Source organism: Narcine bancroftii, chromosome 4 (assembly GCF_036971445.1).
Source record: "Narcine bancroftii isolate sNarBan1 chromosome 4, sNarBan1.hap1, whole genome shotgun sequence".
Classification (NCBI taxonomy): domain Eukaryota; kingdom Metazoa; phylum Chordata; class Chondrichthyes; order Torpediniformes; family Narcinidae; genus Narcine; species Narcine bancroftii.
Window position 1 is genome coordinate 59,106,820 of NC_091472.1, and position 17,290 is coordinate 59,124,109.

Genomic DNA, 17,290 nt, shown 5'->3' on the forward strand with positions numbered 1-17,290 from the left:
CAGTATTCTGTTTTTATTTCACAATAATATTTAGATTGGACATCATCCCATAATCATAGCAGCAGCAACTGTTAACATCGTGGATGAGTGAATTCTCAAGAATTTCCATCTGATGTTCAAAACCCAGGCAGATGCTGATGCACTTGTGTGCTGAGCTGTGAGCCAGAATCAGACACACACGAAGATAAAGACTGTGCAACAGGCTTTAATCCAAAAAGACTTCCACAGAGCCAGGCTGGCTGTGGCTGCAGCAACTCTGAGTGAGGCCTCGGGAGGCTTATATCCCGGAGGGTGATTGACTCCCGACCGGGTGGGACTTGATCCATTCAGTCCGACTGATTGACAGCCGGCCAGGTGTTGTCCTGTCCCCTTACACTCCTGCAGGTTGCCCCCTGCAGTAGGCCTGTGGTGTACCACCACAACTTGTGAGTGTTTCAATGTCGAGGTGTGGGTGATTTTACTGTCTGTACCTTCTGCTTAATGTTACTGTTGCCTCTGTTACTGTCAGGCAGAACATGGGTGACCCCATGGGGTGACCAGTGGCAGGCTGTGACTGTTTTCTGCATAAGATTATGGATAAATCCTGGAAAGTTCCAGGAGTAGGCCTGTTATACAAGACTGAAGTTTTGAAACAGCAACTGTGTGTGAGGTGCAACTTTTAAGTGGTGCAATCGATTAAGGAAGCTTGTGTATGGTGATGTTTCAGTCTCAAACCAGCAAGTACATTTTCTTAGGAAACAAAATACGACACAGCATTGCTTGTATACGCATCTAAACGGGTCATAAATGCTTGAAGTAGGCAAGTCCTTGGTTTTTAGAATAATTTATTATTTAGAATAATTTTAACTGTGCAGCACAGCAGAAGACCCTTCTGGTCCATGAAACCCATGTGATGTAGGTTAATGGCATGTAATTTGGAAGGTGTGAAGAAACTTAAGCACCGAGAGAAACCCACGCAGGTGTTGGGGAGAATGTACGATGGTCATCTTCAATAAAAAGTGATTGCATGTTGTAAAGCTCCAAATGTCTCCAAGAATTTGCACCATTACTGATCAACTGTTTGGTAGCTTTTCACATACCACATCTACACACATTGCATACACCACTGTCACACCAAAGCTTTCCAGGAGAGACCAAGTGGATTAAAGAAAAACAGAGTTTGCTCTTTCATATCTTAAAGTGGTTCGCAGTGCTAGTTCAGTGCCAGCGATCTGGGTTCAAATTCAGTATTGCCTGGTAGGAGTTTGTACCTTTCCCTTGTCTACATGGGTTTTCTATGGGTGTGCTCTGGTTTCCTTCCACCCTTCAAAATGTACGGGGGCTGGAGGTTGACAGGAGTATTTGGGCAACATGGGCCGATGGGCCGGAAGTCCCTGTTCCTGTCTGTATGTCTAATTTAAATTTAAAATAAAAGCTACTATTCTATAAATTTTGATCAGATTTATATCTGACTTTCTCTTTCAAATACTGACTCACATTGCTAATTCTTTCTGTGCTGAGTGACCACCTTATCAGATAAAGAATACTTACATATTTAGTGTCCCAATGCTTAATCCCTGGAATGCATTAGATGGAATGATGTGCATATTTATATTGTCTCGGAATTCTCTAAAAGAAACAGACAGTTTATTTTTCATACATATGTATTTCTGTAGTCCAATTTGCTACTTTCAGTCATCCCAGAGATCAGATTCTATTGTGGAAAGTGTAGCAGCTAAATTATGAACCTGCTACTCCCTTTGGTGATTCTGATTGAGAGATAAATATTTCCAGGATAATAGACAATTCCCTGTTGATTTTCTTTTTCATATTCACCTGGAAAGCAAATAGGGTTTAGTTTATTGACACTTCCAACAGCGTACTATCCCCTCAGCACCTCACCAGAGTGCCAGTCTAGACTTTTGTACTCGGTCTCTGATTAACTCTTGAATCCACAACTTTCTTGAGTCAAAGATAAGACTATTGCCAATGGAGCCCTTTGATCCAAATGCAGAACATAATGAATGTCTTTGTTATAAACAGATTTCCACATTATCTATTTAAGGATAATTGATTGACAACTATTTCAACTGAACCAAATGCTTATGTTAATACATCATTTCTTCACAGCTTCACACTTGTTTCCTTGGGTTCTAACACTAATGTTTGATCCATACATTTGATTACAAACACATACTCAATGCATATTAATCAAATGAAATGACATCATTTCTAAGTCTATTTTCAAAGCACATAGCTCATGTACTACATGGAGAGCTAAGTGTGAAAACCTGTTACTTCTTGAAAAAAACATTAAGCAGAAGTTGCCATTGCAAAAACAGAATAAAAGCAAAACTGTGTGATTATACTCAATGTTGAAATTAACCTCGACGATCATTGCAAAAGAAATTGAACACTTAAGTGTCATTCCAAAGGCAAAATAAAAGTCTACTTTCCTCTCGCCTTCAGGTACAAAGACAAATTGATGTAAATCTTGATAATATCTTTCAAACCTCAAAAAATGAATTTATAAAGTTGGTTGAAGTTGCAGAATATTGTCAGCACCCCACCCCAAGCCCTTTAAATAAAAGGGAACAAGTTAGCAGCAGGAATGAGGATCCAGAGAAATGAATGCAACTTTTGTCACAGATTGGAAAAGCATTCAAGAAAACTGCAGCTGAGGTGGTGGCTATTATGAGAATGTATTGGTTGTAGAACCCAAGAGGTGTGTAAGAGAATGAATTTTAAACAAGCATTAAATATTGTTCAGGCAATTATGGATTTTAGACTGCAAGCATATAACGACACAATCAAGGAATTTTGCCACTACACAGGCAGTCTAAAAAGGAATTTGCAGGAATTTTGAGACAATTCTTGCACCATGATTTATCCTACAGGTCCCCTACAACTTTTTGGAGGAAGCCTGCATACTGTAAAAATGTGTTAACGGTCATCCTCTCTATTGCACATCCAACCACCAGGACTGTTGCGCTTAGGTACTTGGAGCCTAAAAAGGCACCGAGTGTTAACGACCACATGGGCGGTAATTATGTTCAATTTTTCTGCGATTTTCCCGACATTGCAGTTTAAAAACCATAAATGGATACGGGAGTCAGGCTAGCACAATGTTTGCAACATGGCTCAGCCAAGACCCAGACTGTTAACAGGCTGGGCTACAACTCTGCTACATGCAAGAAAAGGTGTTATATTTGAGCTAATGCACATCAGCCCTAATGACTTCACAATTTTGCCATAATTGTGGTATTGGTGACATCTGTCAATAGTTGAAAACAAAAGGATATCACGAAGAAGGAGTAGAATGTGGTAATTAAAGTGGTAATTTAGACAAATCTTAAGGATTCTTTATCTTTGGTTGATTCCACTGACTAAACCTTTGTAATACCCACTCCATGAAGGAAATTGATATTGATGCTGCAATATTAATGTTATGAGAGTAAATCACAAGTATTTTTTTCTCCCATATGAGTGAAGCATTCAAAGGAACAGAATATGTCAGCTTGGAGTGAGATGTGATGGGCAGGGTCTTTATGCTTTAGCTGTACCAGACAAGTATTTCAATGTATTTTATGATGACCCCAGAAATATTCAAGATGTGGAAGCCAACCTTCAGTTAAAGCAGAATGCTCCAGCTTGGATCTTCAACCTATATGTTACAGCATGAACGAAAAGCCCTGGAAGAGATGAAGAGTCTATTGGAACTAATTGAAGCAGATAAACTGTACTGAGAACAGTACAGCAAATGACCAGCCCCCAATGTCTGTTGAGAAAGATGCCAAACTAAACTAATCTCATGTGTATGTACATGGTCTATAGCTCTTCCCTAAATGCTCTTGTGCCTGCTTAAGTGCCTCTTAAATGTTGCTATTGTATCTGTCTCCACTATCTCCCCAGGAAGCATATTCCAGGTACCTACTGTGAAAGCAAAATTTTCACAGATGCTCCTCTTAACCTATGCTCTGGCTAAGCAAATTGTTGTTGAGGACCCATGGAGTTTTCAGGACCATTTACAATAATTTTGGCCATAGTAGATAATGTGTCTACAGCTCAAATAACATATTTAAAGTTAAAAATGACCTTCCAGTGCTGTTCAGGAGGGATAGTTTTAAGCATATACCCACAGCTCCATACCACTAGCTTTCAAACAGATTGGTGGAAAGAACAAGTCCATCTCTGAAAGAAGGACTGAAACAGATGATAATGACTAAGAGATATAAAAGCATCACATTTTTTACTCTGTACCAGAATACATCACACACAATTGCAGGCACTTGCTGAATTATTGACATGTTGGAATCTATTGGTCGGATAAGAGCATAATGTTACTGTATCTTTAAGCTAGGCCAAGCTGAAAGAGCAGTATTCTTCCTGGACGTCAGTGACAAATGGAGTATAGCAAGGAAAGGTTCCTGGGACCCCTGCTCTTTGTGATTTTTATAAATAACCTGGATGAGGAGGTGAAGGATGTGACAGTAAGTTTGCGGATAATACGATGGTTGCAGGAGTTGTGGATAGAGCTGATGGGTGTCAAAGGTTACAAAAGGGTATAGAAAGGTTGCAGAGTTGGGTGGGAGAGTGGCAGATGGAGTTTAATATGGATGAGTGTAAGGTGATGCATTTTGGAAGGCAAACCAGAAGGCTGAGTAGAGTGTTAGTGGTCGGTTACTTAAGAGTGTGGATGAATGGAGGGACCTTGGGTTCAAATTCATTCTGTAGCACTATCAATTAGACCCGACAGACCAGAGGTCGAGATTAACAGACTTTAATCACTATAAACTCAAAGTCATACATAACCATATAACAATTACAGTACGGTAACAGGCCATATCAGCCCTTCTAGTCCGCACCGATTTACATGAAACTCCAAATAGTTCCACCTATCTACTCCCTGCCCATAACCCTCCAACCCCCTCACATCCATGTACTCATCTTACCTCTTTTTAAATGACAGAATTGACCCTGCCGCAACTACCTCTTCCAGAAGGTCATTCCACTTAGCCACCATGCTCTGAGTGAAGAAGCATCCTCTTATATTACTTCTAAAGTTTTTCCCCCCTAACCCTTAACTTATGACCCCTGCCCTGATTCCAAGGCAGTATTGTGGGAGGAGATTGGGCAATACCGCCTTTATTAAGGATCCTGGGGGGGGGGGGGGGGGAGGAGTTATAGTATCAGAGATAGGCCAGTGCTCTACCATATTCACTCCTTCTTTTGAAACAAAGTTCAGCGGGGTGAAGTGTCAGAGTCAATTCAGAGTCTATTTACAGATTCAGTGGTTTCGTCCGCTGACCTGACCGTCACAGTGCTGGCTGTGGTGTTGCTGTAGGCACCTGGGCAGTGTAATGGGCTGCGATTCGGATGGCTGAACAGAATCGGTTGGGGCTGGTTCAGGGGTGGTGGTGTGAGTTGAGATTGGGACAGTGCAGCTGGTGCTGATGGTGGGGTCAGATCCTTGGCCATGTTTCAGATAGTCATGGGGATGGGGGTGATGCTGGTCAATTGACCATGGTCAGCTCAGTGTGCACCTCAATTGTATGGGCCCCTGCATAAGCTAGGTCCCGGACAGAGACAGTGTCTCTCTGCCCATACTTATACTGCATGTAGGCATACTGGGAATTTGCATGGAGGAGGCAGACCTTCTCAACCAGGGGGTCTGCTTTGTGGGTTCTGGTGTGTCTCTGGAGTAGCACAGGTCCTGGGGTCATCAGCCAGACCAGTAGCATTGTTCCCGATGCCGACTTCCTGGGGAAGGGGAATAATTTTTCATTCGGGTTTGCATTTGTCGCCATATAGAGGAGTGATCTGGTGGTATGAAACATGTCTGGTAGGACCTCTTGCCATTGGGAGATGGCCAGCCCTCTTGATGAGTGCCAGGAGGACTGCCCTCCTAATGGTCCCAATCTCCTTTTCCACCTGGCCATTCGCTCGGTGGTTATAGCTCGAGGTCCTACTTGTGGCAATGCCTTTAGCCAGCAGATTTTGGTGCAATGAGAACCTCCAGTCTCTGTGAATATACCTTGGGTATCCAAAGAGTGTGAAGAGGTTATGCAGGGACTTAATGACCATGGCATTAGTCATATCTGGGAATGGGATGGTGAACGGGAATCATGAGTATTTGTCAACAACATTGAGAAAATATACATTCCAGTTCGTGGATGGGAGAGGGCCCTTGAAGTCCATACTTAGATGTTCAAAGGGGCAGGTGGCCTTGATCAGGTGAGCTTTCTCCGGCCGGTAGAAATGCAGCTTGCACTCCATGTACAGGAGGTTTGCTGGCTCTCACAAAGTGACCTCAGGCTGGCAGAGGCTGTTGTGTAGGGCTTGGAGGCAATCTGCACGTGTATTGGCACAGGTAGCCCTGGATAAGTGTTGTTGAATTTCCAGAGCGAGTACAAGTACTTACCGGTGGTCAGGCCTTGTGTGTCGAGGAGTCGGAGGAGCAGAAGGTCGGCAAGAGGAGATGTAAGTACTGTAATGAAAGTACTTATCTGGGCTCAGGCCTAGCGGGTCGAGCAGGGAGCCATTGGAGTTGGATCAGAGGCGTGCAGGGGAGGCGGGGCGAGGAGTGACTGACAGGGTTAACTGGTAGAGGGCATATAAAAAGAGGGTAAGGTAAAAGAGCAGCCAGCAAGGAGTGGACAGGGAAGGAGTGGGGAATTCAGGCTTTGGCTCAAGAGGCTTCGGTGAGCAGAGGCTGAGGTCGAGCTTGTCAAGTTAAAGTAAGACTGTTTAATTGCTTTTGTATTCTTTAGTAATTCCTACTTATTTGAGGAAGGAGGAGAAGGTATGAGAGCAGTTTGCTGTTCTCTGTGTCAGAGTCTTCTAGCCTCCCTGATGTCCATATCTGCACCAGGTGTGCTGAGCTGCAGCTCCTCAGAAACCGTGTTAGGTAACTAAAGCTGCAGCTCGATGACCTCGTTCTGGTCAGGAAGAGTGAGGCCATCATAGATAGGAATTACAGCCAGGTGGTCACGCCAGGTCCACGGGAGGAGGACAGGTGGGTCATGGTTAGGAGATGAAAGAGGAATAGTAAGGTGGTAGAGAGCACCCCTATGGCTGAGGCCCTCAACAACAGTTACTCCACTTTGGGTACTGTTGGGGGTAACAGTCAGTGGCTGTGCCTCTGGCACTGGGTCGCCCTCTGAGGCTCAGAAGGGTAGAGAAAGGAAGAGGAGGACAATAGTCATAGGGGATTTGATAGTCAGGAGTACAGACAGGGAATTCTGTGGACAGAGCAAGGAGAACCGGATGGTGGTTTTCTTCCCTGGTGCCAGGGTCTGGGATGTTGCTGCTCGAGTCCAGGACATCCTAAAGGGGGAGGGAGATGAGACAGAAGTTGTGGTACATGTAGGTACCAACGACATAAGGAGGAATAGAGAAGAGGTCCTGTGGTACATGTAGGTACCAACGACATAAGGTGGAATAGAGAAGATGTCCTGAAAAGAGGTCCTAACTCCAGGGAGTTAGGTAGAAATTTAAAAAGAAGGACCGCGAAGGGAGTAATCACGAGATTACTGCCTGTGCCACGCGACAGTGAGAGCAGGAATAGAATGAGATGGAGGTTGAACGTGTGGCTGAAGGGATGGAGTAAAGGGCAGGGATTAAAGTTTGTGGATCACTGGGACCATTTTTGGGGTAGGTGTGACCTGTACAAAATTGATGGGTTGCATTTGAACCCCAGGGGACCAGGATTCTGGTGGGGATGTTTGCTAGGGTTACTCAGGAGACTTTAAACTAGAATGGCTGGGGGGAGGGAACCAAATGAGGGAGAACACCAAGGAGAATGTTTAAGTCCAATCAGAGAAAGCTTGTAGACAGTGTTTGAGCGGGGAAAGGCAGGTGAGAGAAAACGGGGATGCTCTATACAAAGATGGACAGAGGTCAATTGCAAATGATCATAAGAGCTGTTGGTAAAGATAGGGGCATACAGGAAGTAAAAAGTGGTAAATCTCTAAAATGCATATATTTTAATGCTAGGAGCATTGTAAGGAAGGTGGATGAGCTGAAGGTATGGATTGACACTTGGAAGTATGATGTGGTAGCGATTAGTGAAACATGGTTACAGGAGGGATGTGACTGGCAGCTAAATATTCCTGGATTTAGTTGCTTTGGGTGTGATAAAACCGGGGGGGGGGGGGGGGCGGTGGGGGGTGCACTACTTGTTAGAGAAAATATTACAGCGGTACTTAGGTGAAATAGAATAGAAGGCTCATCCTGGGAGGCTATTTGGGTGGAATTGGGGAATGGGAAAGGGGAAGTTACAATTATAGGGGTGTATTATAGACCACCGAATGGGGAATGTGAATAAGAGGAACAAATTAATAGCGAGATAGCAGATATTTGTAATAAGCTCAGGGTAGTGATTGTGGGGGATTTTAATTTTCCGAATATTGATCGGGAAACCCATTGCATGAAAGGGCTGGATAGGTTGGAGTTTGTAAAATGTGTGCAGGATAGCTTTTTACATCAATATGTTGAGGTACCAACCAGAGAGAGAGCTGTGTTGGATTTAGTGTTGGGGAATGAGATGGGTCAGGTGACAGAGGTATGTGTAGGGGAGCACTTCGGGTCCAGTGATCATAGTGCCATTAGCTTCAAGGTAAATAGCGCCTTTGGAAGACTACACAAAAGAGTCTGGAAAAACAACCAACTGAAAAACCTCACAAAGATAAGCGTATACAGAGCCGTTGTCATACCCACACTCCTGTTCGGCTCCGAATCATGGGTCCTCTACCGGCACCACCTACGGCTCCTAGAACGCTTCCACCAGCGTTGTCTCCGCTCCATCCTCAACATCCATTGGAGCGCTCACACCCCTAACGTCGAGGTACTCGAGATGGCAGAGGTCGACAGCATCGAGTCCACGCTGCTGAAGATCCAGCTGCGCTGGATGGGTCACGTCTCCAGAATGGAGGACCATCGCCTTCCCAAGATCGTATTATATGGCGAGCTCTCCACTGGCCACCGTGACAGAGGTGCACCAAAGAAAAGGTACAAGGACTGCCTAAAGAAATCTCTTGGTGCCTGCCACATTGACCACCGCCAGTGGGCTGATAACGCCTCAAACCGTGCATCTTGGCGCCTCACAGTTTGGCGGGCAGCAGCCTCCTTTGAAGAAGACCGCAGAGCCCACCTCACTGACAAAAGGCAAAGGAGGAAAAACCCAACACCCAACCCCAACCAACCAATTTTCCCTTGCAACCGCTGCAATCGTGTCTGCCTGTCCCGCATCGGACTGGTCAGCCACAAACGAGCCTGCAGCTGACGTGGACTTTTTTACCCCCTCCATAAATCTTCGTCCGCGAAGCCAAGCCAAAGAAAGAATTATGGAAAAGGATCGGTCTGGGCCCAGAGTTTAGGTTTTTGAGTGGGGAAAAGCTAGGATTGAGGAGATGCGAAAGGACTTACAAGGGGTGGATTGGGACAAGTTGTTTTCTGGAAGGATGTAATAGAGAAATGGAGGGTCTTTTAAAGGAGAGATTTTAAGAGTACAACATCTTTATAAACCTGTTAGGTTGAAAGGGAAGGTCAAAAGTTTGAGAGAGATATGGTTCTCAAGGGATAGTGGAAACTTGTTTTGAAAAAAGAGGGAGTACTACAATAAATATAAGAAAGAGGGAAAAAAAGATGTTTGGGGTATTATATTGAATGTAAAAAGAATCTTAAGAAAGAAATTAGAAAAACTAAAAGGTATGAGGTGGCTATAGTAAGCAGAGTGAAAATAAATCCAAAGGGTTTCTATCAGAAAGGACAAATGTGTGTGGAGCCAAAAGAGATGGGAGAGGTCTTGAACAATTTCTTTTCCTCAGTATTTACTGAGGAGAAGGATATTGAACTGTGCAGAGTAAAGGAAGCAAAGGGGGTATATATGGAGACTATAGTGATTAAGAAAGAGATAGTACTGGAGCTTTTGAAACATATAAAGGTGGATAAGTCTCCAGGTCCTGACAGGATTTTCCCCAGGACCTTGAGAGAAGTTAGTGAAGAAATAGCAGAGGCCCTGGCAGTGATTTTTCAAATGTCATTAGAGACAGGTATAGTGCCGAAGGATTGGCTTGCTGCGCATCTGGTTCCTTTGTTTAAAAAGGGTTCGAGAAGCAAGCCTAGCAATTATCGGCCTGTAAGTTTGATGTCTGTGGTAGGTAAATTGATGGAAAGCGTTCTTAGATATAGTATATATAAGTATATGGAGGGACAGGGTCTGATCAGAGACACTCAACACGGATTTTATTTGAAGGAATATATGGATTGACACAACATTGAGGGCTGAGGAGCCTGTATTGTGCTGTAGTGTTCTATGATCGCAGAGCTTGTGACTCCTATGTTCATATGAGTAATCCTGTTATAGGACCAGATATCACAGGAGGAACTGAGTTATTGGAACTCTGATTGCATTAGACAAGTCTCCTTTGCAGTTGATCTGACTGAAAGACTTCATTGAAATATCATCAAGACTGTCTGTGATATTGTTCAATCAGATGTGCATGTGGTGGAATTGAAAGTTTCCTCACTTTCTTTTGCACTTAAGATAGCAAGGGGCAGAACTTGAGATGATAGGCTACAAATTGCAATAAAGGGGCTACAGGTAGTTAAGCTGCCTCACAGCTCCAGGCAGCTGGGTTTGATTCTGTTTTATATCGCTGTCTGTGTGGATATTCACATTCTCCCTGTGACCATCACTTGGTTGCGATAGTTTCCTCCAAAAATTGCAAAGATGTGCTGATTGGTAGGTTAATTGGCCACAGTAAAATGCCCCCTTGTTTAGGTGGAAACTAGAGCACTGAGGGGATATGCATCTGGTCACAGGGAGAAAGTGCAAACTCCACAGGAACAATAGAATTAGTGAGATATTAATGAATGTGTCTGTGCGAATAGGTTACAGGAAATTAGTAGGGGAAAGAAATTGTTAAAATTGCTTTGAAAGGCAGGATAGATTCCATGGGCCAAATGGCTTCTGAATAGGTTGAAAGAAATTATTCTTAAAAGTAAGAAAAAAAGTGCTGGTGAAGATTTAGAACAACTGGACATCTCTCATTTTCAACAATGAAGAAAACTCCCAGATGGTCACTCATCAGTCTACTGCTATTGGTGTTAGAGTTTTATTGTTAAATTTCTTTTTGTCATTTATTTTGACTAGTGAATAGTTTTAAGGCTGAGGGGCAATGTAGGAGGAGATGTAGTAACTTCAGGGCACTAAGGCACCATGTTGTATTGACACTGAACATTTAAAATTTGAAATAGTGCTATCTATTGTATGGCAGGCCACAATAATAAAAATAAATATTAAGGGATCCTCCCATAACTGGTAAATTTGGGAACACTTCAGAATGAATCTAATCTTTCTGTTTCTGCATTAATTTGGATCAATTGCATAGTGCCAATATGAGATTTTTCTTCTCAAAATGTCTGTTCCTCATACTTTTTATCCACTGGGCTTAACTATCATTCTAATGGGACATATTTTCCAATTGTTACGATTGGGATCGATCAAAGTCATCAATAGGTAGCCAGCAGGATCTCTGCCCATTTTTCAAATTCAGCTTTCGAAGATAAACCAATAACAGATGGGCAAGAATGAGAAAGTCTGGCCTAATAGATCAAGTAGGGCGATAGAAAAAAATGGGCCACAGAACTAAAGTTGGATGAAATTTAAAACTTAATTTGAATTGTACAACCTGAAATACCAGTTTAGTTTCAGAAAGGTAAGTATTCCCATTTACATTGAATTTCCATTATTTCTAATGCATTTTATTTTCCCATAATCATATTTGGTTTTAGAGGTGTGCACATATTGCCATGTAGATAAGTTTATAATTAAATATTAATATATATAACAACAAATAAAATGGAAATATTCAAATATAAGGAATTTATATTGGGCTTTGATTAGCACATGCTTGGAGAACTGAGAAGACATTTCATTGAGGTATACAAGTTAATGAAGGGTAATGATGAAGCAAATGTGGTTTTTAGACTAAAGTTGAGATAGATTTTGATTTCCTCGGATTAGAGAATCTGGTCACAAGCAGACAGTTACTTAGCACTATAATGCATTTAAAAAAATCAAACTGTTGTAAATGCTTGGAATACTCTGGACACATTTGTAGTGGATGCTCAGGCAATGAGTATAGTCAATACAGAGACTGATAGATCCCTTGAACACAAGTGAATCAAATGATATAAGGAATAAGCAAGAAAGTGGATGAAGTGAACAATTACCCATGAACAGTATTCACTCAGGAAATGGCCACAGAGACATGCAAAGTAAGGGAAACAAGCAGTGAGGTCATGGAATTATAAAGATTAAAGAGGAGGAAGTGCTTCCTGTCTTAAAGCAAATAAGGGTCGATAAATCCCCAACGCCTGACAAGATATTCCCTTGGACCATGAGAGAAACCAGTGCAGAAATTGCAGGAGCTCTGCCAGAAATATTTTTAGCCATGTGTGTGGGGGAAAGAGGATTTTTTAAATAAAGGCTCCAAAAGTAACCCTGGAAATTAAAGGCTGGTGTGGCTGATGTCAGTAGTAGGTAAATTATTGGAAGGTGTTTTAAGAGATCAGATGTACAATTATTTCGATAGTCAGAAACTGATTAGGGATAGTCAATATGATTTTGTGCATGGTAGGTCATGTTTAACCAATCTTATAAAGTTTTTAGAGGAGGTTATCAGGAAGGTTGAAAAAGGAAATGCTGTGAATATTGTCTACATGGACTTTACTAAGGCCTTTGACAAGCTAAAGGTAGTAGGCTTTTTTTCAGTGAGGGTAGGTGAGATACAAAACAGAGGACATGGGTTAAGAGTGAAAGGGGAAAAGTTTAGTGGGAACATGAGGGGAAATGTTTTCACACAGAGAGTGGTGGGAGTGTGGAATGAGCTGCCAGCTGAGAAGGTGAATGCGGGCTCAAATGTAACATTTAAGAAGAATTTGGACAGGTATAGGGATGGGAGTGGTATGGTGGACTAAGGGCTGGGTGCAGGTCAATGGGACTAGGCAAAAAAAAAAGGTTTGTTGCAGACTAGAGGGGACAAGGTGACCTGTTTCTGTACAGTATTTGTTCAATAGTTAACAGTAGAACAAGCTCAAGAGGTGAAAGAGTTCCATTCCAGTTTCTCATGAGATTTCAGCTTCTTGAAATCAATGATGTGGGTTAAAAATTATGATGAGTCTGAGTAATGTTACAAATATTTTGTGACTTATTTTAACAAAATATTAGTTCTCCACTTATTTACTGTGACTATTGAATTAATTGCAGATGAAATTCAAGGCTGCCTTTTTCAGGATAACCAATTCAGCCAAACCAAAGCATTCTCTATCCATAGGTTCAAAATCTCAATGAGATTTATTTACAAATAATATTTTTAGAAGACAGGTTTCCAAAAGTTGGAGAATTGATCTGGAATCTGTTAACAAATTTGGTCACGATTAATGTTTAAATAAGCAATATTTGTGTAATAGACACTGATTTTTTTTTAGAAAATAAATAGATCAAAGAACTTACAGAAGGATGAAATCTTCAGAATGTATATTTGTGATATCAGGACAGTACCTAATGCCAGTATTTGTAATCGTCCTGTGGAGATAAAGGAACATAAAAGAAGCATATCAGAAGACAGCATCACTGTTCCACATCAAAGATCTATTCCAGGGCTATGATGTCATTATGTAGACACAGATTATCATGCATACAAAACCTATGGTATTGAGGAGCTTAAACACTTTCATTTTATGAAGGCATAGGCAATCTATGACCAACAAATACAATTATTCTGAGACATTAGAGTAGCAGAAATAAAAGCTCTCACGACAGGTGGGAGAACAAATGCTTTTATTAGCTTATAATTATGGGTAGAGTCTCAGAGTAGTCTTCAGAAGGGTTCTGGAATTAGACAGGAAACCATGGTTATAGGTGGGCAGATGGGGGTGGAGTCAGCCATCAGTACAACACAATACCAGTGAATCCCAGTTCACTGCATTCACCCCTTCCTGTAGAATTGAGGGTCTGTGAATGAAGACAGAGAACATGGGTTCAGAAAAAAAAGAAAAATATACATTTATTTACAGATTTAAGTGGTCCGGAGGTCTGGAGGTCCAGGCGGAGCACCTTAGCACCGGGGGGCCTTGGACTTTTTGGGTCTCCTGGTTCCCTTATGAGGGAGGAGAGATGGGCTTGGTCTTTGGCTTAATGGTGGAGGGGAATGCACTTTCTTCCTGAACTGGTTCCCCTGAGGCCCTGACTGGGGGTGGTAAGAATGAGCTCTGTGGCTCACAGGGCATTTGAGGCAACAGACTCTCTGTTCTGGCAGGTGTCATGTCCCTGAGGGAGACGGTGTCCTCTCTGCCATCCGGGTACTCCACATATGTGTAAGTGGGATTGGCATGGAGCAGTTTCACCCTTTCCACTAGGGTGTTGGTCTTGCTTCTCCTCACATGCTTCCTGAGAAGGACTGGACCAGGAGTGGTGAGCTAGGTTGGGAGTGTAGTTCCCGATGCCGACCTTCTTTCGAAATTGAATAGGAGCTCATGAGGAATAGCATTGGTTGCAGTACATAGTAGTGATTGAATGGAATGGAACACCATAGGAAGGGCATTGGTTGCAGTACATAGTAGCGACTGGATGGAATGGAGTGCCATAGGAAGGAATTTCTGCCAGCCTAAGTCTGGAAGGCCTTTTTACTTCAGGGCCAGTTTGACACCCTTCCAGACTGTGGCAATTTCCTTTTCAACCTGTCCATTCCCTCGGTGGTTGTAGCTAGTAGTCCTGCTGGTACTGACATAGCTTGTCACTCATAAAGAATGAGCTCCGGTCACTATGAATAAAACTGGGATACCCAAACAGGGAGAAAATTAAATCTAGGTGGATGTGGATAACGAAGTGGATGTGTCTGGATATGGGATGGCGAACAGGAAGCAGAAGTACTCATCAACAATAGAGAGGAAGAAAGTGTTCCCATTCATGGAGGGGAGAGGTACCTTCAAATTGACACTGAACTGTTCGAAGGGCCTGGATGACTTGATCAGGTGTGCCTTTGCGAGGCGGTAGAAGAGCGGCTTGCACTTTGCGCAGACCTGGCAAGATCTAGTTATTTCCCTGACATCTTCCATTGAATAGGGCAGATTGCGCATGAGCCATGCGGGTAACTCCTGGATGGCAGAGCTCATTATGCATAGACCACAGTTGGCCAGTGTGTGCAGAGGCACAGCTTCCTCTGGATAAGGCATCTGGAGGGTCATTAAGGGCTCCAGGCCAATAGGCAATGTCATAATTGTAGGTGGAGAGCTTGATCCTCCACCTAGCAATTTTGTCATTTTTGATTTTGCTCCTCTTTTCCACAGAGGGGTTCTGGAGCTTGTGGCCTAGCAATGTCCGAGAGAAGAATGCAACCAGCCTGTCCGCCTGGTTGAGGGTAATGCCCATGGCTATGTCCAAAGCATCGCTTTCCACTTGGAAAGGTATATTCTCATCCACCGCGTTCATGGTAGCTTTTGCACTGTGGTTCCGGAGGTGGTTAAAAGCCATTTAGGTTTCAGCCAAATGGGGGAAAGAAGTGGTCTTTAAGAGAGGATGAACCTTATCAATGTATTGAGGGATTCACTGGGCATAATATGAGAAAAACCCTAGGCATTTCCTCAAAGTCTTTGTGGTCCTGGGACTGGGGAGCTCTAACCAGGGGTGTATTCTATCGAGGTTGGGACCAATGATGCCAGACATTTAGTCCTGAACACGCATTTGGTAGAGTTATAAGTGAGGTTCAGGGCTTTTGCCACATGGAGAAGGCTCTGGAGGTTGGCGTTATGGTCTTCCAAAGTATAACCACAGATGGAGACTTTATCAAGGTAGGGGAAGGTAGCCTCTGGATGATAACCCTGTTAGTAATATCAAAAGGGACCCTCCGGAATTGATAGAGATGACTGTTAGCCTCAAATGCCATATATGGACGGTCTTCAGAATGGATTGGCAGCTGGTGATAAGCAGCTTTCAGGTCAATGGTCGAATAGTCCCGATACTGGGCAATATCATTCACCATGTCCGAAATTTGAGGGGGGCGGTATGTGTCCAGGAGTGTGTACTGATTAATAGTTTGGCTATAGACATTTACTAGCCTGGACTTGTTTTCCCCTTTTACCACGACCACTTGTGCTCTCCACAGACTGGTGCTAGGTTCAAATTTATTGTTACCTGAGTCGACATTTTTTCTCAGACTTTATAAAATCCTGGTCTGCTGTGCAGTACCCCCTGCTCTTGGTAGCAATAGGTTTGCAGTCTGGGGACAGATTTGGGAAGAGAGTTGGGGTGGGGGTCGATATTCAGTGTGGAGAAGCTGCATGTGGGTTCTGATTTTAGGGGACCTCCTTTCAGAACTGTTACAGTGGGGAGGGGAACAGAATATTCCAAGGTCATGCTTTTAAGGTGACGCAGGAAGTCCAGACCCAACAACACCGGAGCACACAATTCATCAAGTATATACAGGCATATTTTACAAAATTCCCCCCTTCAAATGACAAATGCTCTATATGATGTTGTTGAATTCGCGTAGAATACAAATGAGACGCAAGGAATATGCGATAATTGGAAAGATACATCTTTAGGTTGTACTCTTGCACAATCCGTGAGTCTATGAAGCTTTCAGTAGAGCCCGTGTCGATTAGGCATTTAGTGGAATGTCTGTTTACCTTCACAGTCATTATGGAGTTGCTGAACTGGTGAGTCTGTCCTGATCTAGGACCATCAAGGCTAGGACCCCGGAGATTCCATTCTCCTCACTTGAATGGTTCGCACTGTCCTGCGTTGCCCTGCATGGGTAAGATGGCATCAACCTCGTGGTGCAGCAAGATGGCCACCCTCCTTCCTCCTCTGACGATGATGGTGCCAAGTTAGAATTTGGGTGATGGTAAGATGGCCATCGAGCCTTTTTGCGCCATTTCCTCTCTGTCATTGCCACCCTCCATTGGTGTGTAGTGCAGCAAGTGGGTTCAGGTGAATTTGGGGCAGATGACAGGGCTGGATTCAGATCTGGGAGCCGTACAGGCCGTGGACTACCCCAGACTTCCCCTAACATGGCAAACCCTTGCTCAATGCCCTTTCTTGCCACAGCTGGAACACACTGAGTTTTTAGCTGGGCAATGAGATCAAGAATGTTGGCTCTTGCCACAGAAAAAGCACTCCCTAGCACAGGAGTCCTCCCTAGCATGGGAAGCAGCAGCTGTTATGGCTGGGGTAGCGGGAGCAGCCGGTCCTTGGAAGGGGTCAGGATGAGTGAGCTCGCTGGCCTCACAGTCGTCGTTCTCGGCG

The 17,290-nt window shown here is 43.4% G+C and overlaps 1 protein-coding gene across 5 annotated transcripts in view; it reads right to left on the reverse strand.

Annotated features, from left to right (window-relative positions):
- The window catches only part of LOC138760610 (follicle-stimulating hormone receptor-like), a 186,712-nt gene that overhangs the window by 19,095 nt on the left and 150,327 nt on the right, over positions 1-17,290 (reverse strand). For all 5 annotated transcript variants that reach the window (XM_069931379.1, XM_069931378.1, XM_069931381.1 and 2 more), the window contains 2 exons: positions 13,499-13,570; positions 1,531-1,608 (listed from right to left, as the gene is read on the reverse strand). In XM_069931379.1, the coding sequence (XP_069787480.1) occupies positions 1,531-1,608; positions 13,499-13,570 (150 nt within the window). The remainder of the gene's footprint in view (positions 1-1,530; positions 1,609-13,498; positions 13,571-17,290) is intronic.